Source organism: Malaclemys terrapin, chromosome 7 (genome assembly GCF_027887155.1).
Source record: "Malaclemys terrapin pileata isolate rMalTer1 chromosome 7, rMalTer1.hap1, whole genome shotgun sequence".
Lineage (NCBI taxonomy): Eukaryota > Metazoa > Chordata > Testudines > Emydidae > Malaclemys > Malaclemys terrapin.
In genome coordinates, this window is record NC_071511.1 from 79498020 (window position 1) to 79523621 (window position 25602).

The following is a 25602-nucleotide window of genomic DNA, read 5'->3' on the forward strand; positions in this document are numbered from 1 at the left end:
TACATCAGAATTTAGGCACTTTATAAAATGCAAACTGAGAGCCAAAGTCCTTTTGCTTTTCTTATACAAACAATCCCATTGCCTTCAATGGGACTACATGCTTGAGTAAAGTCATAACAATTGCAATTAAAAAAAGACATTTCGTGAATTAGCTCACTTTCAAACACTGAAATGGAAAAAAGCTTCAAAGTATTTTGTGACATTTTTTCATTATTTTGACCATCTCTAATTGTAACAGAAAGATAAGCACCTCTGTAGAATATGGCTCGTGGCAGAAATATCCTTCACTACAGTGAACTGTAAGGCCAGATTAAAAATGTTTTAGATTTGGTACCAGGCAAGCCCCAAAAAAACACTGAGAAAGGACTTTCATGGTTCTGTGTGCTACTCCATGTCATTGGTGCTTTCACTGAATCAAATCAATAGTGAGGCATCTTCTAAAACAGTTCTTGCATTCACTGAAAGGACAGTGTTTTGATGTCATAGTGACAGCAGAAACACATTATCTCCATTCACTTACACTCTTATTCAATTGCCATTGCTGAAGTAATTCTGTGATAGGCAAATGTATCATTCAGCACACTGTTTTTACAGCCTGTCAACTGAAGCAAAGTTACAGGCTCCCCAATTTCAGGTAACTGTCCTGATATGTCTGTCCTTCTGCACAAATACATCTGAGCACATTCTTTAACATAATGCCTCCAAAGACAGTAACCAAGTTTGTTAATGCATCACATACAATTTCAAACCTTGTAGTTCTATAAACTACACCTACCTAATCCCATTGGATAAATATAATACGGATGTAGTGGAAACACCCCTCCCCCCACCCCCAAATTCAATAGGATCAAAAAGTTCTCCTTTCTGTGACATCGCTTCAAAGTCTTCTCCTGGTTTTTAGAACAACATTTCATTTTGTGGTGGAAGGGAGATGAGTAAGAACCATGATAATACGAACAGGCCAAACCCTTCCAAAAGGCCACAGGAAACAGACCGTGTTTTAGCAAATAAACAGCTGAGTTCACTGATATTCTGATGGGACTGGCGAATCCTCCAGAGGAATAGCAGTGCATTCTCTCATATCAGTATCCCGGTCTCTGGGTGGGAGTGTGGTATCATTAGGCTCACATGGGCAGCAGCTGACTCCTTCTATCCGGCGGCTTGGTAGATACTGCAGGGAAGCACGGAAATCTAATGATAGCACTATTAGACGGTATAGTTGTAACATCACAACTAAGATATTCTTCGCTGTGAAAAACACCAGCATCTGATTAATTACTTTATAATAGCTCATCAGTATCAAACGTAAAACAAGGAAAGGGCCATCTTGTATGAAAAGGCTGATTCCAATGTTCCACAGATCTGCGCTGTGTCTGCACAGCAGTAAAATGGGGACTCTCGTAGATGACACAGATAGTTTATAGCCAATATGTTGCACTGTAAAGAAAAGACATTTTGTGTTAATGTAGCACTCTGAAACCTAGACATAAGAGGCTGAAAGGGCAGCTCTGAGGTAGAGTGGATTATTTAGTGCATTAAACTATCAACCCTGCAGGTCAAGGTTCAAAATTAAGTATGTCCAGGGCTTGATTCAGCAAAGCATGCATTTCACTCTTAAGAATGTGCTTACAGTTAAGTATATGCTTACGTGCTTTGCTGAACAGGGCCTGAAAACAGTTTGGTCTCATTCCGTCCTTGTTGGACACTTGTCCACATCACACACCCACCATACAAATTTGGTATGACCAGTAGCCTCCTTTCAGTGATGGTACATAGCTCACACAGCAGGCCTTGCAGGTTAGGGTTGGGATATACTGATGGGAGGTATGTACAGTGCTTACAAACAGTATGCATGACTCTAGTCATTGCTATCTATTTCCGGTTTTATGGGTACTAAATCACATGGAAATATAACTTGTATGCATGAGTCTCCCTTAACCTGATGATAATGTCCCACTAGCTAACTTAAAATGCTTGCAGTGATATTGCACCTGCAAGGTAATATCTAGGGTTCATTCATGATAAATATGGTTGTCTAACATAACCTCATTTCTGTTGTAAATTTTTTATTTTGTTTAGACTGCATAATTTTTAGATTTAATTGGTAAAAAGAAGATGTAGATACTTGGATATAATCACAGGTTTGTTTGTTTGTTTTTTTATCACAAATCATGACACATTCAGTAGAAGTACTGTATTGTTTGTCTCTTTGGATGTAAATAATTCGGTCAAGAATGGAAAGCAAACTTCTTAGAACAGCGGAGCATTTCATTTGAATTCATTAGAGAAACAAAAGTTTCTGCATGCAGTTGCTGAATTTTCTGTGCACTTGTGCATCATCATCTTGAAATACCCTGCCTTGATGCAGCTGAATGTCATGTGCAGCACTGACACAGCCCTTTGTTACACAGCACAGTGGTGCATCAGTAATAAATAACATTTTTGTGTCTCACGAAAACAGCTGCACAGAGGTGTGATCGTTACAAACTTACCTTCTTAAATAGAATTGTCACATATGATAAATATTTTAAAGATCATACATATACTCTTTCCTTTAATTTTCAACTGTGAAATGTAGGGAAAAAAACAGAATAGCAATGACAAGGAAAAATGTGGCATACACATTGCTTCATTTAAATTAATGCTATGATCCTTTAAGGGTATTTGAATGTTTTCTTGAACTACAGTGGTATGTATTTTTAAAAGAATATATTGTTAGCAGTCCATATATCTGTAAATCTTAATGTGACACATCTTAAAAGCTCCTGCATCAATTTGTAGCATCGAGCTGTTAAAATGAAACATTAAAACATGGAAATATTTCCTCAACCTTAATATTTAAAAAAGCCTAATATCTTTTGTAAGAAAATGACTCAAGAAAAAGTCCCATAAGAAAAAACTGATTGGGCCATTTTATCAATTTTATATAAAAACCTGTTGAAAATAATTCCTGCTTGAGCTGATTGTATACATGAGATGCAGCTGAATTGTACACTCCCCGAAAAGAGGGGTCAGAATAATAGACTGTGATATAGGGAGATGTTCATTATGCCTCCCTGCACCAGAAAAGCCCCCTCTGCAAGAGGATAAAATCACCCGGAGGTAGGACTTGTGATGGTTCCACTACCTGCTTTCCTTGGGGTTCAAGCCAAGGATGAGCAGTTTAATACTTTTATGGTCTCCAGAGAAGCTCTATGGACCAAAGCTACTGAGTGGGGGAGTATCTGGCCACACCCTTTTCTCAGCCAGCCATATCCACTTTATGGGCTAGGCTGGCCTCATGTTAAGGAGAGACATCCCAACTCAGGGGCTCTTTGCTATCGTTTATCCCAGTGGGAGCCGGCCTAGTTCCAAGAGTGGCTCTAGCCCCAGGGTTTATAGTTAAGGTTCTGTCAATTTTTCCATTATAATGACACAATCACAGCAGGTGGTCCTATTTGACACATGTCAGCAGTAATTCCAGTTTGCCTGGAAACAAACAGTGTATATTAAAGAGATCACAGTTCAGCTTGAAATAAATCTTCCTTCAAAAGAAAGCATGCTTATTTTTCTATGCTGACGCTGAGCTTCCTTCGAATAACGCATCATTGTCTCTGTGATGTGAATTGCTGTCCAAAAGCCCTCAGCATAGTCTTTGGCGGGGGTATTTATTTTCATTCACAGAGTGCTGTAAGGCTTGGTCTACACTACCCCCCTAATTCGAACTAAGGTACGCAACTTCAGCTACGTGAATAACGTAGCTGAAGTCGAAGTACCTTAGTTCGAACTTACCTTGGTCCACACGCGGCAGGCAGGCTCCCCCGTCGACTCCGCGGTACTCCTCTCGCCGAGCTGGAGTACCGCAGTCGACGGCAAGCACTTCCGGGTTCGACTTATCGCGTCCAGACTAGACGCGATAAGTCGAACCCAGAACTTCGATTTCCAGCCGTCGAACTAGCTGGTAAGTGTAGCCAAGGCCTAAGGCTTGGTCTACACTAAACCCCCAAATCGAACTAAGGTACGCAACTTCAGCTACGTGAATAACGTAGCTGAAGTCGACATACCTTAGTTCGAACTTACCCCCGTCCAGACCCGGCAGGCAGGCTCCCCCGTCGACTCCGCGTACTCCTCGCGGCGAGCAGGATTACCGGAGTCGACGGGGAGCACTTCTGAGTTCGATTTATCGCGTCCAGACTAGATGCAATAAATCGAACCCAGAAGTTCGATTGCCTGCCGCCGAACCAGCGCGGTAAGTATAGACAAGCCCTAAGTGTGCACAGCCCTGAGACATGCTCATCTCTGAAAAAGGTGTTTTGCTGATACTAACCTGCCAGATCAAGTGGAAACTGCAACATACTCCAAGTCCATAGACAAAGAATTGCATAAACAAGAGCATGGTTATGCCTAAAAACAAACAAAAAATGAGTAACTAATGAAATGAACCCCAAACTATTTAGAACACTGTCACTTTTAAAAGGATGTGGAGCCCAACAGTACACCTAGTGGGCTCATGTGTCATTCCAGCAGAATTCTGCAGAAATTTGGGGCAGCTCCTGGTGGGAATACCTACAGTTGGTCTGCATTTTCCTCCTGCTTGAGCTGTGTGATTTAGACCAAACCTCAGAGTTAATACTCAAGAGTGATCAGAGTATGGAAATAAATTCTGAGGTTCAACGAGGAGAAGATGCCCTACCCTACCCTGATTTCACACCTTTGTTGAGCTTGAACCATCTTTGTTATGTAGGGAGAGCCTTCCCTGCTGTTAAATAAGTTCTGTTACAGGTACAGCTGAGTTGAATAGTGAAAAAATAATAATATATGGATATTTTCAGGGACAAAAGTGCCAAGTTGTTTCCCATTATTTGTGAGGTCACATTCTTTATGATAATTCGATAACTGAGTATTTCTGAAGACATTTCTAAATCACTCTAATGATTATTAATCTGAAAATTCACATTGGAAGCAGATTACTCTCTCCTCTCTTATTTTAAAACCTTGTCATCACCCACTCAGGGAGCAGAAACCATATCAGGTAACCGAACATGCAACTTGGATAATGAATAGCCACAGCAAACTGTTTGCAAACAACACACAGTCTGAAAAGCATCTGCTCTACAAGATAATCAAGATTAGCTTGTGCACAAATCACTAACCAAAGGAGAGGCTCTCTTTGTAATAAATAGTTGGAGTAGCTCTAATTGTATATATTATAAACACTGTGTGTTAGTTACTCCATTTTCCTGGTTCTTTGAGTCCTTTCCTTTTGATGAATGTGACATGTTTCATTATGAATAACCTCCTATGAAGCAGATGGGAGCTACTTGTGACCTCCATGGAGGCGCAGAAGAGGATAAAAAGAAGACCTAGACAGTAGCCATCTCTTGATATCTCTGAATAATACAGTTGCAGCAACCCCACATTCACACAGATTACAAAACTTGAAATGGAACAAGAAAGTCTTCAGTATAACCTTGGATACAAATGACGTACTTCAGGAAATATTACTTACCTTACATTTTCTACTTCCAAAGTCTCGCTAGTGAATTCAAGTATGTCTGCTGCAGTTCCCACAAACATAAGTAGCAGCTGTGACAACTGATCACGAGTGATTTCAGCACCAATGGGAAGAAGCCATCTCCCTATTATTAGTAGCAGCAGAAAAGTCTGGTGGAGTCCTAGTGTCCATGCAGTCTCACCCACTGTGGAGAGCTGGGAGACCAAATCTCTAGCCTATTGCAAAGACCAAAACAACAAGAAAAATACTGTAACTATAGGAAAATGAGATGGTCTAGCTATAAAAACTTATCTCCACTGAATGCACCTTCAATTCCACTGATCATGCTAGTTCTTTCTTCAGGCAGAATTAAACCATTTCATGCTGCTGGTGTGACTCACTAAATGGACTGCCAGACCAAGTTGATTTATCTCTTTCTTTTTCTCCCCTTCTCTCATTGTTCACTTAACTGTTATACTTTGCTCCACTGTAACTCCAAAATTTTTGAACTGAATTTTGTCATTCTTGGGGGAGGAAAGAAATCCCTTCAGACTCAGACCAATCCTAGAAACAACATTAAGAGCACAAGCACCATCTACACCAATGGCTTTTTATAAATGATGATTTCCATCACACCGCTTTGCAAAACTGTCCTGTGCAAGGGAGGTTCACCACATAGACCCAAATAGTGATGTCTTATCTCTGTGCCCCTATTTATTATAAAGTCTATGCACTGAGTAGAGAAAGGTATCCCACCAACTCAATTATGTGATGATCTGCTCCCTCATTTTTGGGAGTGCTCTCTGTTAATTGATTGAAGTCTTCTCTGTTGTTGATATTTCCCCATGTTTGTTCAGTTTCATCACTGCAAAACTACAATAAACAAAAACATCATACACTCAGAAAACATCATGGAGCTGGAGAAGAATTCTTGAATTTTCACCCAACAACTTCATCCTAGAGACATCTCCTTTCTTCCCTTCCAACATTTAATCCCCCAGTTTTCCATTCCTGTTGCCTTAGCCGTACTTGCATTATGCTCTGGCAGCAAACTGTAATATGCCACTTGCTAACCTCCTTTGTAGAACTTGAGCCTCATTTGCATGTTGATCCCAGTCTCAACAAGCCCACAATGGATGTCACTCCTGAAGCCCAACGCCCTGTGAGGGTGTGCTGTGAATTCCAAGCCAACTAGCTCTGAGAGAGCCTGTGGTTCTACCTATTCATGTATTAAAATACTATGTAATGCCAACACTGTACTGCACTTAGTTTTACTTCTGAAGTTTGACTCTGACTTGCTGGATTAGTAAATGCAGTATGAGTGTAGGATCCAGACACTGCAGCAGAGTTCTAGTAGTACAGTAAACATTTTTCGTTCAGAATCTATTCAACTGTCTTTTTAGTGACCTATTTTAATAAGCACATATTAGAAACAAGAAAAAAATGACAGGTATCCATTTACCGCCACAACCACTGGTAGCACCACTCCTCCCCCCGACTACCATAAGCCTGACCATTTTCTCTTTCTGCATCAGAAAATTTCAATGCAATATCATTTAGAAAGGGAAGGGGTTTCAGTACAATTGTCATTTTCCCTTAGGGCTATGAGTTCTATGGCTTTCTCTGTGATTATCGATAGTGCCATCCTATTAGTTCATTTATTTCATAATTCACATAAGTTTGCAGGGACCGGCTAGGGAGCCCATAAATTACTACCCAGTTTTGTAAAGCAGAATATTGTAGATTTTCTATATTGTGTGTGTTGTTGAATTTTCTAGTAACTGCCAGTATATTTTAGCAGAATCAAATATGGCCGATATAGGATTTGTATGATCTTAGTGGGTTTGTGTGCCTACGGCTATTGGTCCAGTTCTGCTCATTTGCACCACTTTATATCTGGAGTAATGTAATTAATGTCAGTGGTGTTACTCCAGATTGATATCAGTGTAAGCAGAATTTGGCCTCATTCTCTGTAGTTTCATTGTGCAGGAGAGCATTCAAATACTGCAAAAATGACACCTTACAACCTAGTTCGATACAACATATAGTCACCTTCCATGCATGGGTGCAAAACCCAGTGTTATCTTAGAGGGATAGATGATTTCTGGTGTCTGCAGTGGGTAGAAAAAAGAGTTTTACTGAATTAGGAATTTTTTATTTACCCCCAAATCATTGGGTATGTAGAAAAATATCTGTCTACTAATGGTGAAATTCTCCCATTGTTCAGGGGGCTAATACAGCATTCCCCATTTTGAAGACTTAAGTGGTGCATGGGTCTAGTGCTGGGGTGAATTTCACTCTGGAACGGGACTCTACACCAATGGTTGATGTGGTAGGGAAACTTTTGTAGAGTTTTGATTTCACTTCATAAATGCAGTATGCTGCAGCTCTCTCTAATATGCCACCAATGGTTCCACAAATATCCCGTCAGGCTCCCTCTGATTAAAAGGTAAATCAGGGTAAAGGCTGACAGCTGCATTCTAATCTGAAGACAGGCGTGGCCTATGCTTTTTAAGGGGGAGGGGACTATTTTCAAGGCAACTTTCTCTTATCCAGAGGACCTGTCTGTAATTATTCTGGTTGTTTCATTTCTCCTTCCATAAGATCCCTCAGAGGAAGAAAAGATAGACCATTTTTTCTGGCAAGAGGCTATTTATTTCTATCTTTCAAGGAAACTCCTGGTGTGATTGGTGAAATGTCAGGACTAATTAAGAAAGAAAGGCATGTGCCGCTGTGTATCCTTTTAGAGCAGAAAAGCACCTATTTCCACTCTTTGAGTACATACAGCTCTGAGAGAATGTAACGAAGACAAAAAAACCATGAAGTTACTGAACTTCAGTAAACAAATCCTCATTGCATGGAGCTGCGGTGACTAAAGAAACTACTATGGTGCAGGGAGCAGATATTCAGTGACTCTTATTATTGTCCCTGGAGCAGATTGGATATGATTTTAAAAATCTGTCTTCCTAACAATCCCTAAGCATTTCATTTTACTCAAAAACAAAGCTAATTAGAAAATCAAACTCCTCAGTTATTGAAGACTTTCATCCCGTCCTATTTCTGCCAGACAGGCCTGGATGATTGTTTTCTAGCATGCTCATCGCATCAGTGTAGGAGTTAAGAGTGGGATTCACAAAGGTATGTACAGTAGGCACCTAACTCCCATTGATTTTAATGGAAGTTAGGTGCCTAAGTAAGAATCCCACCCTAACTTTTTCTGCACCAAACAGACTGTTTTCCAGGGAGTGCTAGGGAGCTATATGCTAGTATAAAGGCAACATCTTCCAACAAATATCTGTATTTGAGATTCCACTTTTCCCCTTTACTTAAAATGGAGCATAAGTGAAGCACCTCAGGTACCACTGTGCAGTAATTGTGAACAATTGTGAACAATACTGTAAACAGAGCCCCTTCCCCAATAACCTGGAAATTTAGAAAAAAGCTCTTAGGTTAGCTGGTTGGGTTATTTTTATGGGGGTTGTGGTGGGGGAGGTTTTTTTTCACAGGGAGAGATGGAAAAGAACCATGAAGGTTTTGTATCTTATGGGAAGGAAGGTAGACAGGTATTACTGTGGACATGAAAACAATGAGACATGAACATAATGTGGTTAAATGAGGAGGCTGCAATTTTATTTAAAGCTATTGTCTAATTGGGTTAATGACCCCAAAATACCCGGGAGGGTTGTTTCAGTACACATCTCAATAAGCACCACTGGCCTGAGTGGGACTATAAACCCGAGGGTGAGTGTGAAGGCCATGACCTCTCTATACCCTCAAGCTTACCAAGGAACGCTGACTAAAAACCAGAGTCACAACACACTTCCTTCTTCCCACTCGGGGTAGGAGCCATAAACTATGCAAGACATAGAGGCAAACCCCACTATGCATGACTGTGCTCAGGGCCAATGCCCAGGCAACCCACTGGGTGACAGGGAGCTCAAATTAGACTATTTTTAAATTTATCTATGGCACTAGAACTGCCAAAGTTGCACCAAGTGTAATGTAACCCCCCAGCCTAGACCTCTTGGGTGCCAGGTGGAGGGTGAAAAACCCACCCAGCACTTTGCCAGTTTTGCCATGTGGGAAAAATCCTTGCCAGACTCCAAAACTGATAATCATCCCCCAGCATCACCAGAGATCCACCACGTAGATTAAGGGCCGGGCTGAAACAGGAAGCCCACAATGGCTGCCCCATCTGGACAGAAAGCTGTATCAATCCCTTCACCCTGCATCGTCACCAAATGGGAGCCAATCACAGAGTCATAGCACCACCCTGAATTGTAGTGGAATACTGAACTATAATACACTGTTCAGCTGCTTGGTGGCACAGTGTGTAACATATCTTCTTTAAGCTAACCTCAGCCATACCTGGCAGAACATTAAAGGACTTCATACTGAATGCATCTGGTGTGTAGCTCTGAGAAGGAAGCGCAGTCCATATCAGGTACAGGAGCCTGGGCTGCTAGTAGCAGCCCACCAACCTGCTATGTACATGACACGCAGCGCAGTAGGTGGGACAGGCCCAGAACCCAGGCTCAGACGCAGAAGGAGTAAGGAAGTGACAGGAGGATAAGAAGCAGTAGCAGCCCCAACACAGTGAAGGAAAGTGGGGAGGAAAAGGAGAGGGAACATGTGGCTCCTCCTGGCACCATCAAAGCTGCAGCCTGGTGAGCAAGCTGAGGACTGTCATATTGGCGTAGGGGTGAGGAAACAGAGAACATACATGCAAAAGCAACTTACTCTGTCAGTATCTGTCTCAGTTCCTCTTTCTGTTTCTAAAGCTATTTGTGTTTTAATGTGAGCTTTTCTCCCTCAGTGCTAGGCTTCTCCTTCTGAAGAATTCTGCCCTGACTTGCGCTCCTTAGGGTGGGGACTATATCTTATTCTGGACTAGATGTGAGCAAATAGTGGACAACTATATTTGTTAACATGTTCATTTAATCTGAGTCCTGATTTGATCCAATTACATTCATGTCTTGTTCTGGTTCAGTTCTCTGTGAATATTTATGAAACTGGTGTTTGTTCACATGAAAGTTTGGGGAAGAGCTGTTCATTTTACAAAGTACATATGAGTGTAAATGGGAGCATTGGCGCCAGAGCTATTCGCCCAGCCCATCTATCCACTATATACATGCAATTATTTAGTGGGAATATGACAAGAGAAAATTGAACGTAAAGCCTGGCAGGCAATGAATAAATCTGGCTTACATCTTTCTTTCTCTGTCAGGAAGGAATTCAACTATTTTTAAATATTGGGTCTATATATGTAGCTACACGTAATTCTCTTTATTGTGCAAAAAAGGAAGACATTTTAAAAATCCTCAAACTTCCTGGGCTACCTTATTTCCTACTTTTTTTTCTTCCTAAAATGAGATTCAACATCCCTATGATTTCTTCACATGTTGTTCCTACAGTTGAACCTCAGAGTTACGAACACCTCGAGAATGGAGGTTGTTCGTAACTCTGAACAAAACATTATGGTTGTTCTTTCAAAAGTTTACAAGTGAACATTGAATTAATGCAGCTTTGAAAGTTTACTATGCAGAAGAAAAATGCTGCTTTCCCTTTATTATTTTAGTAGTTTACATTTAACAGAGTAGTGTACTATATTTGCTGATGCTTCTTTTTTTGGTCTCTGCTGCTGCCCGATTATGTATTTCCAGTTCCAAATGAGATGTGTGGTTGACTGGTCAGTTCGTAACTCTGGTGTCTGTAACTCTGAGGTTCTACTGTATTTATAAACATTAAGTGATCCAATCAAGGAACAGAAACCATATCATGATCAGTTATATTCTAGATTCTAATACTTCAAAGAGCAATTGCTACAGCTTGTGAAAACCCTGTAGACTAATTCAGAAAATTCCATTTGGGATTGCGAACAGTCTGCAAATGGAATTAAGGGCCAACTAATACACTTTTCACAAAGAGTCATATGACCAACTCTATTCTGGACCCACTGCTACAAGGGGCAAAGCACCCTCAATTGCCATTGACTTCTGTGGGAGTTGAGAATTTTGAAAACTCCATGGGAGCGCTCAGTACCTTGCAGGATTGTGCCTTCTGAAGTAACAGGCACACCTATGGTGCTGTACTGCAAAGAATGAAATTGATGCTGGAGACCTTCATAGTCTGCTGCTATGGAAATGCACGTGATGCTGCCAATTCTGCACTATGACTTTCCTGCAAAATTAAACGTGAAGAGAAGCTGGCCCATGACTAGGGCCCTACCAAATTCATAGTACATTTTGGTCAATTTCACGGTCATAGGATTTTGAAAATCGTAAATTTCATGATTTCCAATATTTAAATCTGAAATTTCACGATGTTGTAACTGTAGGCGTCCCGACCCAAAAGAGGTGGTGGGGGTCGCAAAGTTATTGTAGGGGGCGGTCGTGGTATTGCCACCATTACTTCTGTGCTGCCTTCAACGCTGGGTGCCTGGCTAGCAGCCGCCACTCTCCGGCCGCCCAGCGCTGAAGGCAATGCACTAGTGCAGAAGTAAGGATGGCAATACCAAGACCGCCCTATGATAATCATGCAACTCCCCCTACCCTGCAACCCCTTTTGGATCGGGATCCCAATTTGAGTAATGCTGGTCTCCCCTGCCCCTATGAAATCGTATAGTACAGGGTAAATCTACACAAAAGACCAGATTTCATGGTCCATGATGCATTTTTCATGGCCGTGAATTTGATAGGGCCCTACCCATGACATAAGGAGAGGACACTTGTTTAAATATAGTCTTTTGTCTCTCGCAAAAATGTCAGGGCAAGTGACAAAAAACAAACATTTAATTTATTAGTAGGATGATATATTAAGTTGGATCTGGCATGAAAATCATACTTAAAATGTACAGAGTAAAGCTGAGCAAATAATGGTTTTCTTAGTTTGGTGGGCAAACTGAAAAATCCAAAATAAAAAATTCATTTCATGTTAACTCAAAATGGAACTTTTAATTTTTTTTTCTTGCCACAACAAAAACCCCAATTACGTTTTTCTTTTGTTTAGATTTTGGATGTTTTTTTCCCCCTTCTTAAAGATAAATCTAGCTAAACTTCTATTGAAATATCACTTCAAAATGAAAAGTGAAAACGTTTCATACCATACAGGCTAAAACAAAATGTTTTGACAATCTCTTCATTTTTTTCAGCTGAAACTATTTTCCATATTCTACCCAAATGTGCAAATAGTTTGTCAACCCAAGGCTGTGTTTTTCAATAAACAAACTATTCATCCACAAAACTTTGCCCAGATGTAGTACAAAGCACCAGTTCTGTCCGTGGGATGGATTTTGGTTTCTTCTTAAATTGTTTAGGGTTGCTTAAAATAAATATTTGGTTGGCACAACTTGTAATTTCTTTTGTACTCAATGGAAATTTACCTTTAACTGGGCTGTTGCTTGAGTACATGTGAGCTCTTTGTGAGCCTGATTCAAAGCATTTAAGCATGTGCATAAAGTTAAGCATATACTTAAGTCATTCTCTATTCAGCAGCGCACTTAAACACATTCTAATGTGGCTTGCTCAATTGGGACCTTAAGCTTTAGGAAGAAAACAGGAATGTCTCAAATCTGTGTTTTTACAGATTATAATATTTGTCATTTTTCTACCTTGCTATTTAATTCACTGATTTTACTGACAGTAATTTTTTTTTACTTAACACAGTTCAATCTGACTTTATACCATAACCCTCTATTTAAAAAGTGCATCCCAACATGCTTTAAATCAGAGGTTCTCAAACTGCAATCCACGAGCTCCATTCAGGTGGTCCGCGGATAGTTCCCTCTAAGGTGCGTGACTGGGCGGCTGCACACAAAAGAATGAAGGGCCACCCACCTAATTAGTGGACCCTGGAGAAGATGCACAGGTGCGGTGAGGTGGTGGCCTTGGGGGGACTAGAGGACTAGAGGGTAGGTGGGAGGGGGTAGTGGGGTGAGAAGAGGGAGTGGGGGGAATTTGGGATGTGCAGGGCTGCGGCGCAGAGAAAGAGGCGACTTTTCCCTCAGTTCCAGGACTGCAGCTGCCGGTGAGAGACCCCCCTCCTTCCCAGCCCCAGCTCTGTGGCTGCCACGGCGGGGGAGAGAGGGCACATCCATCCCATTAGAAAGGTTAAGACTACTGATATTAAATATGAGTTGTGGGCTTTTATTTATAGAACAAAAGTTAATTATTATTAAGGTTTTTTTATATAGCACTTTTGTCCAAAGCTCTTTACAATAATTAGCTAACGGTACAAACAACATTTGGAAAGATCATTCCGAGATCATCAGCAATTTTCAAGTGGTCTGTGGAAAAAAAAAGTTTGAGAACCACTGCTTTAAATAATACAAGGCACTGTCAATATTTCACATTTCTGATATATATGTTATTACTTGTGCCCACTGCTGTGATATTTATGGAAGCAAAACTTCCATGCTCTTCAGTGGTAGGGGAGTACATATGAAATTATGCCCTAAATAATTACTATTTTGGGGGGGTGAGAGGGCTAATGTTTACTTTTAGGGATTCAATCTGAGAGCAAAATCTTTAATAGTATTTATTGCCTCAGTTACTGCAAAACCTTTTTATTGTGTATTCAATAAATGTGCTGTAGTTGTTGCACAATTGCCTGGTCTTGATCCTGTTATTAAGAAAAGGCACAAGATATTTTATTATAAAGAGTAGCACTTGTGACTGGGTGCTACATTTTTGCTTAATTATTAACGGGACTGATGTCCTTCCCTGAGGTCTTGGTTTGAATCCATTAGGTCATATGTACTTTCAGAATCTTCTATCCCTCTCCAGGAATAAGCTAAACTATTTACTTGATACAGTACCACTTTAATTCAGAGGAGCAGTATATCAATAAAATACAAAGTATGCCATGTTGTAACATCATTCTGGGAAATAATCTACTGCCTTTCACTATAAAATTAGCCTGTTTCTTAGCCCAGAGTTAACGATTACAAATGTTCTCAATATCCAGTTTACCTGTTCACAAATGTTTAGGAAGATGTGCCAAACATGAAGACAATAAATTCTTGCTCCTGTGTTTAGAAAGAGCCTCAGGCAATCTCACTGCAAATGCAATTTTGAATATTTGATAACGCTCCTCTGTGATCTAACAATGTTTCAAAGGAGAAAATGAGGCTCTGTGTTTGATTAATCAAATGTATGCATTTTCTTTCTATTGCTTTCTGTTAACAATCCTCTCAGGCTCTTCAGGAAGTTCTAATGCAACTCTTGGGGCTAAATCCTGATCCATGCTAAACCCCTTTGTGCCACTCTGCCAGAGCTAAGAGGACTTAAAGATGTCCTAATTGGGGAGATGACAATCATCCAGCACTGAGGAATCATTAGCTGATTAAGAGCTGGCGTATTTAGTCCTGTTCTATGCTCTGTTGGTCCCCCACCACCTGCATATGGGGTGCACCAAGGATAGGACAGAACCTTAATGCTGCTCTGAACTATATTGACTAGGGCTGGAGCTGGCATAGAATTGGCTTGGTGATTGGGAAGCTGCAGCTGACTCATTTGCAGCTTCCCATACCCACTCACAACTACCCTTAGCTTTTCCTTGGTGCAGCTGAGGAGTCCACTCTTGAAATGTAAAGTTGTCATAATCCTCATGAATAACAAGAGGATTTAGCCTTAACAGAACACCTTTAATCCAGGGATCTCAAAATGTTTCCCAAAAAGGAGTAAGTATACTTTTTTTTAAAGAGAAAATAAGGCATAGATAAAAGTGGCTTTCCAAAAGTCACAGAGGGAATCAACAGCAGAGCTAGGACTAGAATCCAGCTTTCCTGCAGGCAGGCCCTGTCCCTGTCTGCTTCATCACATGTGTAGTAGCTCTGGAGACTGGCTCCATTATTTAATCAGAGAGCATAGAAGTCAGTTCATCTCTGGTCAGAGGGCCAGTAGGAGGCCTGTGCATCACTTAACTCTACTTAAACCCTCAAAATAGGGATAAAGTGGGACATAGGGGATGAATTTCATCCATCAGGAGTACAGGGTTGGCAGTGACTGTGTCTGTGTAATCTTCCTAACAATAGTAGGCAAATATGCCTCGACCTTGACTTAGGTGGGACCATGGTACTTGTCTGCTAAGAACTGGACCGGAACCAGTATTGTATTTTACCTAAGCCACCCAAGCAGCTATCTGATGGTAATGCCATTGCCAGCCTAAGTTGGGTTCAGACCAGTAACCTAGAAGTGCAAGGCTGTATATCATTTATCTTGAGACTTCCAGTTCCACCCACATCAGCAGAATACCAAAGAGTTTGGTCTCAAATTTAATGAAGTGCTGCCAATCCAACATTATCAAAAGATGTTACTATAGCTGGAGCTGTAGTGGTAGTGTCACCAGGGCCGACTCCAGCTTTTTTGCCACCCCAAGTGGTGAAGCGGGGGGCGGGGAGGGAGAAGATAAAGCCAATCAGCAGCAATTCGGCGGCAGCTCAACTGTGCCGCTTTATTCTTCAGTAGCAATTCGGTGGCGGGTCCTCCGCTCTCTCTCCTCCTCTTCAGCAGCACTTTGGCGGCAGCTCAAAGAGGAAGAGAGGGACTGAGGGACCTGCTGCCGAATTGCCGCCAAAGACCCAGACGTACCACCCCTTTCCATTGGCCGCCCCAAGCACCTGCTTTCTTCACTGGTGCCTGGAGCCGGCCTTGAATGTCACCAGAGAATGGAATGAAGAATAGGAATAAGACCTGGCAGACTATGAATAATGGAATCAGTTTCCAGATATTTCTTTCAAATACCACAAGAAATACCTGAGTTTCACGATGAGTTTCTAGTAGCCATAATGATGGTACTGTGCTAATCAGATATAAAAATATTGCTGGAGAAAACCTGTGAAGAAAAAGAAAAGATGGCTTAGTTTACAACACTGTATGAGCACCACATATATCCTACCATTTTCTGAGTGGAACATTCAGAATGTTACTTTTCAGCGTGAACTGTATTTAATAAGTGTTTGTGAGTTCTGCCATATGGAATATAAAGGAGAGGGGTAACTGCAACTAACACTTTAACAGCTGCCATTCTCACTGAATTCCTAATACAATCAATACATGTATATCTTAACACGGGTTTACTAGTCAACTTATCAAAGATTAGGTTTGTTTAAAAACCTTTTTCAAAAACAAAACGAAGGTTTCTCTTTTAATTCATGTATTTTGCCCACTCGATTCTGTGTGGAAATGGGTATATAAAAATCTCTTGCTGAAGGCCCTCTTTCTGATCTAACATTGGTGTAAATCAGGAGTCACTCCACTGAGTTACACAGGTGTAAAAGGAGTTTGAGATCAGAGTCCATGTGTAAGTACAAGCGTAGAAATATCCTGAACCAAAACAAATGTTTCCTCCCCAAAGAATCCTTCAACATGGACTAAAACTGTTTATAAAGATACTGGCCAGATATGCATGTCACTTACACTGGAAGTTCTGTAACCTTGTTTGTTGTGGATCTCTCTGCTTTCTCTTTCACTTTGTGTCACCTCTGGTTGCTTTGATGATCTTCATAGTGTCACTTTCTGACACCTGTGGCATTCAGCTTCTTGAGCTGGCCACGTTTTCCAAGAACGCTCAGGAATTTTATCATATTGTCTATGCACATTTCCCCCATTTTTGGTTCTTGTGTTTGTTGCTCAGGTTTCCCAATAAAATGCAAGTCAACACTTTCTTCATCTTCATTTTTTGGATCAGGAGTTAGGTCCGATGTTGTTAGTATTCCATCTAATATCTCGTTTTGAATGAGCCTGATCCAGCGCCTCTTGACATAATGGGAGTCTTTTCATTGACTTCAGTGGGCTCTGGTTCAAACCCTAAGAATCTAATCCTACTCCCATTAAAATCAATGACAAAACTCCCCTTGACTTCACGGGTGCAGGAGCAAGCCTGAGGAAACTTACTTGGTTGTCATTACTCCTGATCACTAAATCCTGAAACTAATCTGAAAAGTTTTCAAAATAAATCACTTTAAAAATGTATAGTGTGTACCTTCTAAAATGAAACCTACATCTATCTCTGAGTTGTGAAGAATATGTATTAAGGTTATAACAACCAACAAGAATGCACTTTTATGTAGAAATCCATGATTAAATTGAGTCTTCCTGACTAGTGATTTAAATCATGATTTAAATCAATCTGATTTAAATCATGATTTAAATCAATTTGATTTAAATCAAATCCACCCTGATGTCATTGATTCCATTTTTTTTTAAAGTTAGATCATTTCAGAAGAGAACAAAATAAGGCCTGGTCTACACTTAAAAAAATTAGATAAACATAGCTACATCCCTCAGGGCTGTGAAAAATGTTGTGCCCCAAGCACTGTCATTAGGTTGACCTAATCCCTGGTATAGATGCAGCTAGAAGACTGATGGAAGTGTAGTCATATCTTGAGTGTGAAGTAGTTCTAATTTCCACCCTAGAGACATGAAGCAGGTGTAAAATGGAAAGCAACTAGTATATTTGACAATCTTATCTAGAGACAATTTTCCTGTAAGACAAGGTGGGTGAGGTGATATCTTTTATTGGCCCAATTCCTGTTGGTGAGAGAAACAAGCTTTCGAGCCACATAGAGCTCTTCTTCAGATCTGGGAAAGGTGCTCCCAGTGACACAGCTAAATGCAAGGTGGAGCAGAGTGTTTAGCTTAGGCAGTTAGCAGATATTTTAAGGGACCATTCAAGGTAGAGTGGTCCATTAACACCTCTGCAGTCATAGGACAAAAAGAGAGTGATAGTGACATAGGCACCAACTCTGAAAAAAATTAGCGGGTGCTTAGCGCCTATCCGCAGCCAAGCTTCCCCTCTCCTGCAGTGCCTGCTGGCGGCCCCACTGATTAACTCTTCCCCATCCCTCCCAGCACCTCCTGCCCACCACAATCAGTTGTTTCACAGCGTGCAGGAGGCACTGGGAGGGAGAGGGTGGGGACAGGGTGCGCTCATGGGAGGGGGGGGGAAGGGGTGGGGACTTGGGGGAAGGGGTGGATTGGGGGCAGGGCCGGGGTGGGAGGAGGTAAGGTGGGGGTAGGAGCTAAACAATCTGCTCCACCTTGCATTTAGCTGTGACTTTCAGAGTACCTTTCCCAGACCTGAAGAAGAGCTCTATGTGACTCGAAAGCTTGTCTTTCTCGTCAACAGAAGTTGGTTCAATAAAAGATGTTACCTCACCCACCTCATCTCTCTACTATCCTGGAACCAGCGTGGCTACAGCTACACTGCATATCTTTCTTGTAGGATTTTAGCACAGGAAATTTTTCTCCAGTTGGCAGATTAATGCCGCTGATCTAATGATGCTGTCTCTAGCCCGCTGAGCTCAGGGGTTTTAGCCTTGCCTTTCTTTTTAGAAGGAGCAACCTAGAGAAAACATTCCTTGGCCAGCTTCTTCGTATTATTTAATCTCCATGTGTGCTGTTAAAATTGCCTGTGCTAATGCAACAAGCAATTTGATGGCTATTCTGTAGAAACAATCTCAGATATGCTGCAAACCAGTGCTTAATTTGTGCCAGGGCTTGCCAGGCATCTTAGGCTTGGCAATTCATAGCCCTGGTACCTCTAGGCTTGCTGTGTCAGTTATGAAAGTAAAAAAAAATTGCTTGAGCCCTGGCACCTCTTTCATTACAAATTAAGCACTGATGCAAACTGTTCAGTCACACAGACCTCTGCCCAAATGTGCAGTGATCATATATGTATATACATAAACTTAAATCCTGATATCTAGATTTTATTTTTATACTTTTGACTACAGGTAAACCCAGTTATCTAAACGGATTGATCTGAAATTCATTTTTATCCCTCAAATCCAAATATAATTTATCTAAAACTCTAAGTATCCAAAGATGTTCTGGATGTCCCCTGACTTACTTGAATAACTGGAGTTTACCTATATATGAACAGTCAGCCTTGAATGCCTCCTAAACAATGATTAAGAATTGTACCAAACCTCTTACATTTTCCCCAGATTTACAGGAACATCACTAATCTATCCCATTGCCAGAAAGTCACAAGGTATTAGCAATTTCCTTACACAGAATAATCAATGAGCACCAGTAAGAATGGAGTGTTTACCAACTGCTAAATCATGGTGATGTATGAACTTGTTAGGTATTTTCCTTACCTTATAGGAAATAACTATAGGATAATGGATGGCAAATGTTGGCTTTTCTAGACTATTTTTGTAGGTTTGATTGCATTGTATTAATCTAGAAGGATAAAGTCATGTAGCAGGACTCTCATTTTTGGGATGGGATATCCAGTCCAAGAGCAGACAATGTTGTGACATTTATGTAGCTGCTCAGCATAGTACAAGTAGGGCTCTGTGCAGGCATAGGGGTTATCCAGAGTGCAGTGTATTGCAGAGTTGGGCCCCAATTCATCAAATTTTCCCTTTTCCCGTTTGCAGAATGTTCTTGATAGCAAAATTCTTGGATGTATTTGTTGTTAAACTAACTTGAAATTCTTTGTATCTGGTTTCCTCCTCAGGAGCAGCTTGTGGTGATTTTACATACCCAAGCCTTGCAATTTGTACTGATTTCAGAGGAGCTCTTCATGGGCCCAGAGTTCTTTCCATGTGCAATACATTGTAGGATCAGCACCTAAACTTGTGCATGAACTGTTTGTTCAACTCCATTATTCAATTGGGATTAGTGGCTGCCTGCTAGTTGACATGGAAATATCCATAAAGAATATGAATAGAGAGGCATCAGTAGGGTTTTTCTTATTCCATTTTCAGAATAAAGCTAATTCCATGAATCCCAGTTAGGAAACGATCCTATAATGGCCAGGGGGTAGACTAGATTAGCTGGTTATTGCTAGTTTATGGTACAGCTAGCACCAGTTGTTTTTTATTTTGATTTTTAAAGAAATGTCGGGGGTATCTAGAGGCTGGGATAGATCCTTCTTTACATTCTTAAAAATCCAAATAAATAAGCAAATATTCTTTTCCTCATCTAATTTTTATGTTTCTGTGAAATACTATGAAGGAAAATATCCAGTGTAATGGAATTAATTTACTTAGGCAGTATTAATACCTCCTTCTCAAAACAATCATTAGGACTCTGAGCTTTTGTTTAAAGAGACATTATAGAGGAATATAGCCACCAGATCTCTCTATTTAAGTGTTACCATATTACACAGTGATCATTAATACCCATGGCATGTCATTTCTAATGGTTGTATTAAATTGACTGAAATCTCTGACTACACATATTTAACAGACATGGCATGTCTATCAAATGTTATTGGACAGGAATGCTAGGCTTTTTTGGAGGTGAGTGTACTTTGTCTGACTGTTGAATAAAAGGTAGCCAAATATCTATTTGTCCTCTGTCTATTTTGCTGGGTATATAATTGGTGTGCTAATTTTTTCAATAACAATCACCTCCCATATTTTTTTGAACCATCCCTCTATGGTTGGAATATTTTTTGTTTTTCCAGTGAGACACTATCAGTAGGTGAGCAACTACTAGCAGATGAGAGAGATTAATTGTTCATCTCTTTTTGTGTGACCATTTCTGCTAGGAAGGATCACCAAATGATCACTTGGTAATAAATATCCAGCAATTTGTGATATATGGTTATGGACTGCATACCAATACTTACCAATGAGTGGACATTCCACCATATTCCATAAGATCTCCTCTTTCACCAACAATTTCTCCAACATTCATCCCCATTCAATCTCTCTATTTTTTAATCTGACTGGTGTCAAGTAGCACTGAAACAGTATCTTAAAGACTGAAGCTACTGGTCCTCTTTTCCAAATCAAACCTCATTTCTCTAGGGTCATTTCTCTATCCAGGTGCTTTTCGCAGTGTGCCATATATGGACCAGCTTTTTGTTAGGAAAGATGTCTCCAAAGATTGATATAAATGTTATATATAGTTTCCTAATTGACCAAACACCATCACTTCTATTAGTGGAGCATTCTGAGGGAACTGGGGTTATTTAGTCTCCAGAAGAGAAGAGTGAGGGGGGATTTGATAGCAGCCTACAGCTACCTGAATGGGGGTTCCATAGAAGATGGAGCTAAGCCGTTCTCAGTGGTGGCAGATGGCAGAACAAGAAGCAATGGTCTCAAGTTGCAGTGGGGGAGGTTTATGTTGGATATTAGGAAACACTATTTCACTAGGAGAGTGGTGAAGCACAGGAATGGGTTACTTAGGGAGGTGGTAGAATCTTCATCCTTAGAGGTTTTTAAGGCCCAGCTTGGCAAAGCCGTGGCTGGGATGATTTAGTTGGTGTTGGTCCTGCATTGAGCAGGGGTTGGACAAGATAACATCCTGAGGTCTCTTCTAACCCTAATATTCTACGATTCTATATAAAACAGCTTTTCTAGAAAGTTGAGAAAAACGCTTGCTTTAAATTAGCCAGACTGAAAAGTCATGCCTCCAGAAAACATTTGGGTACAAACGGGCAACATTTTATAAGATACCTGGGAATTCAAATTTCAAAAGAGATCTTGAAGATCTCTTTGTGTTTGAGCAAATGAAGAGGTCTGGAGTGCAGGGGGAAGTATACAATTTTTTGGTTGGGAAAAAGAGCCACAGTCAAAATGAACATTTTGCCAAGAGTATCTTTCTTGTTTCAAAGACCTCCTGTGATCATCCCAGAGGAAACCCCGCCAAGAAGACAGAGGATATTAGAATTTATATGGAATTAAAAAAAGACTGAGTAGATACTTTGTATATACCCATTAAACATGGTGGGCTAGTTGTTCCCAATATTCTATGGGAGTTGATTTAAAAAAAATGTTTATGCTGAATTGAGTGCCTTGTGGAAAGGTCTAAAAGATTGACAGCACTGGAGGCAAACGCCCCTTTTTTATTCGCTGACCAGGTAGGGCATGACTAGTGGTAGTGCAAGCTTCCTCCAGTAAACTCTCTATTATGCCTTGACTTTCATCTGGAAGGACTCCTTCTAGTGGTGAGAGTAGTTCAGTCTCTGTGTCTATTCCATCTGTTCTCTGTTGAAAATGCCAGTGAAGATATCAGTTTGTGTCATGTGGGATTTTAACAATAGCAAACTTGTAAAAATCCATCTCAAGCATTTTTTTTAAAAAAACGTTCTCCTTAAACTTCTTGCAGAATCATTAATCTATTTTAAGTAGCAGTTCAACTCCCTGTAGATATGCTTCAGACTAAGATGTTGGGTAAAAATTTCAAAAGTGCCTTAGTGATATAGGAGTTTAGCCCATTTGCAAGTCACAAGGGAACTGAACTTTACAGGGAAAAACATCAGTGGGGCTTAGGCTTTGAGTTCACTTAGGTGCTCATACAAATTTTACCCATTATCCGCAAATGTCTAGACACCTTGTTATCAGGCCTGATCTTACTCCCAGTGAAGTCACAGGGTGCAGGATTGGGTCCAGTTTTTTAAAAACATTTCTGCAGAATTGCTCTAGCTCCCGAGTCAATTTTTTTCCCCCAAGACATTTCACTGATTGCTGTTGAATGCAAACTTATTTGCACAGCTAATACTATTCTTTTAATTTTCTGAAAACAGGTGTGTGAAATATTCCTTTGCATAACTGCTGATGTTGACAAAAATGGGATGTTCTTACACTGCTTCTATATAATAAACATGTATTTTGATCCCTATAATCACTAAACAGTTACTGCATTATTTAAAAAGTACATCCCTGGTATAGATTCAGGTAGAAGACTGATGGAAGTGCTATGAGGGTATGTGAGTTTAGACTGTGAAAAGTTTGTGGCTTGCTTCACAATAATACTTTGGACTTTTATAATATATTTCACACAATGGTATCAGCGTTTATTATCATAAAACTATCTTTCATTTTTTATCTGTTTATTTACTTTCAGGGACATGTGGCTTGAGTTTCTACAAATGGAAGATCCATAATAATATTGGCAGATGCAAACATTTACCTCTGCTTACACAGAGCTGTTGCTTTGGCTCACTCTTTAGAGTAATGAATCACATGGGATGTGGACAGAAGCAAAGTCATCCTGGTTGTATGAGCACTTTCTAGACACATGTCAAACCCTTGTGCTCGGGAAAACTGTGGTATGTTTTTAAGGAATCTTTGTCTCTCGCCCACATTCATTTATATTGAAACATTTTCAATGTAGTAGCTCCCATATTTAACTTCAGACCGATTAGAAACTGAAATACTGAGCAGAATCTACATCATACCATGCCAATGGCTTGTACACATCTTTATTTGTTGATTGTCAGTTCAGGGTAATCTTGTTGCAGCCAGCACTGAGGAACAATATTCCAGAAAAACTGTGGATATCAGTGAGACTAGCAGAAGGAGGAGGTTGCTGGAATTATGGCATGGAGCAGCCTGCTTTCTCCAGGATTTTTGCCCATGCACAGTTGCTAGCTGACAAGCTGTTGCTCAAAAAGAGCCCAGAGAAAGCAAAAAGGAGTCATGTAGTTTTTCTTCCTAGCTATTTCAGCACTAGAACAAAAATGCCTTGCATGAAACTCTCACAGTTTCCAATGCTTTCCCTGACAAAAGTTTGATTTCCAAAGAGCCTGATGCAAAACTACCCTTTTAAAAAGTTCTTCTGGATTTTGCAGTGGCTTGTCCAGAACTCTACTGCCCCCCAAAATCCCATCTGCAAACCTGTTGTAGCAGTTGATGCAAAAATTCCTGAAATCTCGACAAAGACAAAGCAAGAGCAGCTTATGTAGCAGAGCTAAAGTCAGTCTCAGCTCTGAAATAAAATAGCAACCCAGCTAGATTGAGCCTCAGATCGTCAATAAGTGTACATGCAAAGAGCCAAAAGACACCCTGAAGGAGCCAAGGGGATATGCTCACCATTTGTAGCCTCTGCCTTGCTTAAACTTGAGGGTGAGCCCAGTTTCCAGGCACAGGAGGAGGTTGAGCAATGCCAGCAGCCAGTACTTGCGTTCCTTCTTCACTTCAGTCACCCTCCAAACCCCGATCAGAGAGTGTAGAACAAAGAGCAGCCGTGTAACCAGGGCATTGAGCAGCACTAGCAGCTCCATTCTCAGCTGGCCCCCCACCCCCTCTCCAAGTACTGCGGTGGCCCAGTGCCTTTTACAGGCGATGGGAAGTTTCCCTGAGAATGACTGATGTGTGTATGCACCACAAGCAGATAGATCTTTCCTCTTGTTCCATCTCGACAAAGGGGCCCAGTTTAACAAAAAAAACTGCATTGCCCCTCCCCCAGACTTCCTGAAAACTCTTTAAAAAAAATCAAAACCAGGCTTTTAAATTATAGTGGTGTCCAATGCATGACTCCACGCAGTACTGGCTGATCTCATTGAATCACAGGCACATAAAGGATTCCTTTCTCTTCCCCCCCTGCCCCAATCCTCCAGTCAGTGACTAGACTAGTTGGAGATTTGTGTCTGATGAGTTTTTTTCATCCCTTTGCTTTCATCCCTTTTCTCCATTTGCTGCTGTTGTTTCATTTATATCAAAGGGCAAAAGATGTTAGAAAAACTACCAGTTGAATCAGCTTCTATAGTTGGAGTTGTACAACTCCCCTTTCCTGATAAACGTTGCTTTAGCAAAATAATTTCAGCACTCAGTCTGACAAAGCAGCGAAAGGAAGAATATACAGAACTTAAGCAAAAATCTGGGCTGACTTTCTAGCCTTACCTCATGCCATTAGGGAGAAATAGAAAAATACACAAAAATCTGAATGTTGTTCCAATTAACTCTGAATTTCCTTGCTGTTGCATATTCCTTGAACTTCCATGGAAACTGTAAAGTGAAGTGGCTTTAATGTAGTTATAGAGAATAATTTTATTTACACTGCATAACACACAAGGAAAGTTTCCCAAATGAAAGCTAAACATTAGACTGAAACATTGTGGTGTTCCAGTTTTACACCCATGTGACTCCAGTGATTTCAACAGAGACACATGGGCATAAAACTGTAGCATCGAAGCAGAGACTCAGGTCCCTTGTGGTTTGTTTTGACTCCCTAATGGTCTGACTCTTTAGCTTATCTGATGATTTTACATATCCTGTGTTCCTCTAGATGTAAGCAAACATTTTTGCAACAGTTTGTGATTCTTACCAGAGCAGTGATGGGTGTGTGTATGTTTAATTCAGTGCATTGGATTCTTTCAGCGTAAGAAATCAGAACATGCACTGATTACACCTCCCCCCACAAAAACCCCCCAACCAAAACACA

The 25602-nt window shown here is 40.6% G+C and overlaps 1 protein-coding gene across 2 annotated transcripts; it reads right to left on the reverse strand.

The window, feature by feature from the left end:
- Window positions 1-25126, reverse strand: TMEM26 (transmembrane protein 26). 2 transcript variants are annotated; one of them, XM_054035769.1, is made up of 6 exons: window positions 25062-25126; window positions 16228-16306; window positions 6230-6346; window positions 5489-5709; window positions 4307-4383; window positions 1-1437 (listed from the first exon to the last, which is right to left on the reverse strand). In XM_054035769.1, exons 1-6 carry the CDS (start codon window positions 25064-25066, stop codon window positions 1022-1024), a joined length of 915 nt encoding a protein of 304 aa, XP_053891744.1. In that variant the 5' UTR covers window positions 25067-25126; the 3' UTR covers window positions 1-1021. The 2 variants fall into 2 exon arrangements, with proteins under 2 accessions (XP_053891744.1, XP_053891743.1); XM_054035768.1 differs by lacking the exon at window positions 25062-25126 and adding an exon at window positions 24252-24730.
- Between the last annotated feature and the right edge of the window lie 476 nt (window positions 25127-25602).

Bases quoted from the DNA above. Each gene is read 5' to 3' on its own strand.
- TMEM26 (XM_054035768.1), bottom strand. From the start codon at position 24,613: ATGCAGTTTTTTTTGTTAAACTGGGCCCCTTTGTCGAGATGGAACAAG. The intron at 6,347-16,227 runs GTATTTCTTGTG...TGTTTATTGTAG, and splicing joins AAACTCATCGTGAAACTCAG to TTTTGCAGTGATGAAACTGA. The intron at 1,438-4,306 runs GTTAGTATCAGC...TTTTCTTTACAG, and splicing joins GTTTCCACTTGATCTGGCAG to TGCAACATATTGGCTATAAA.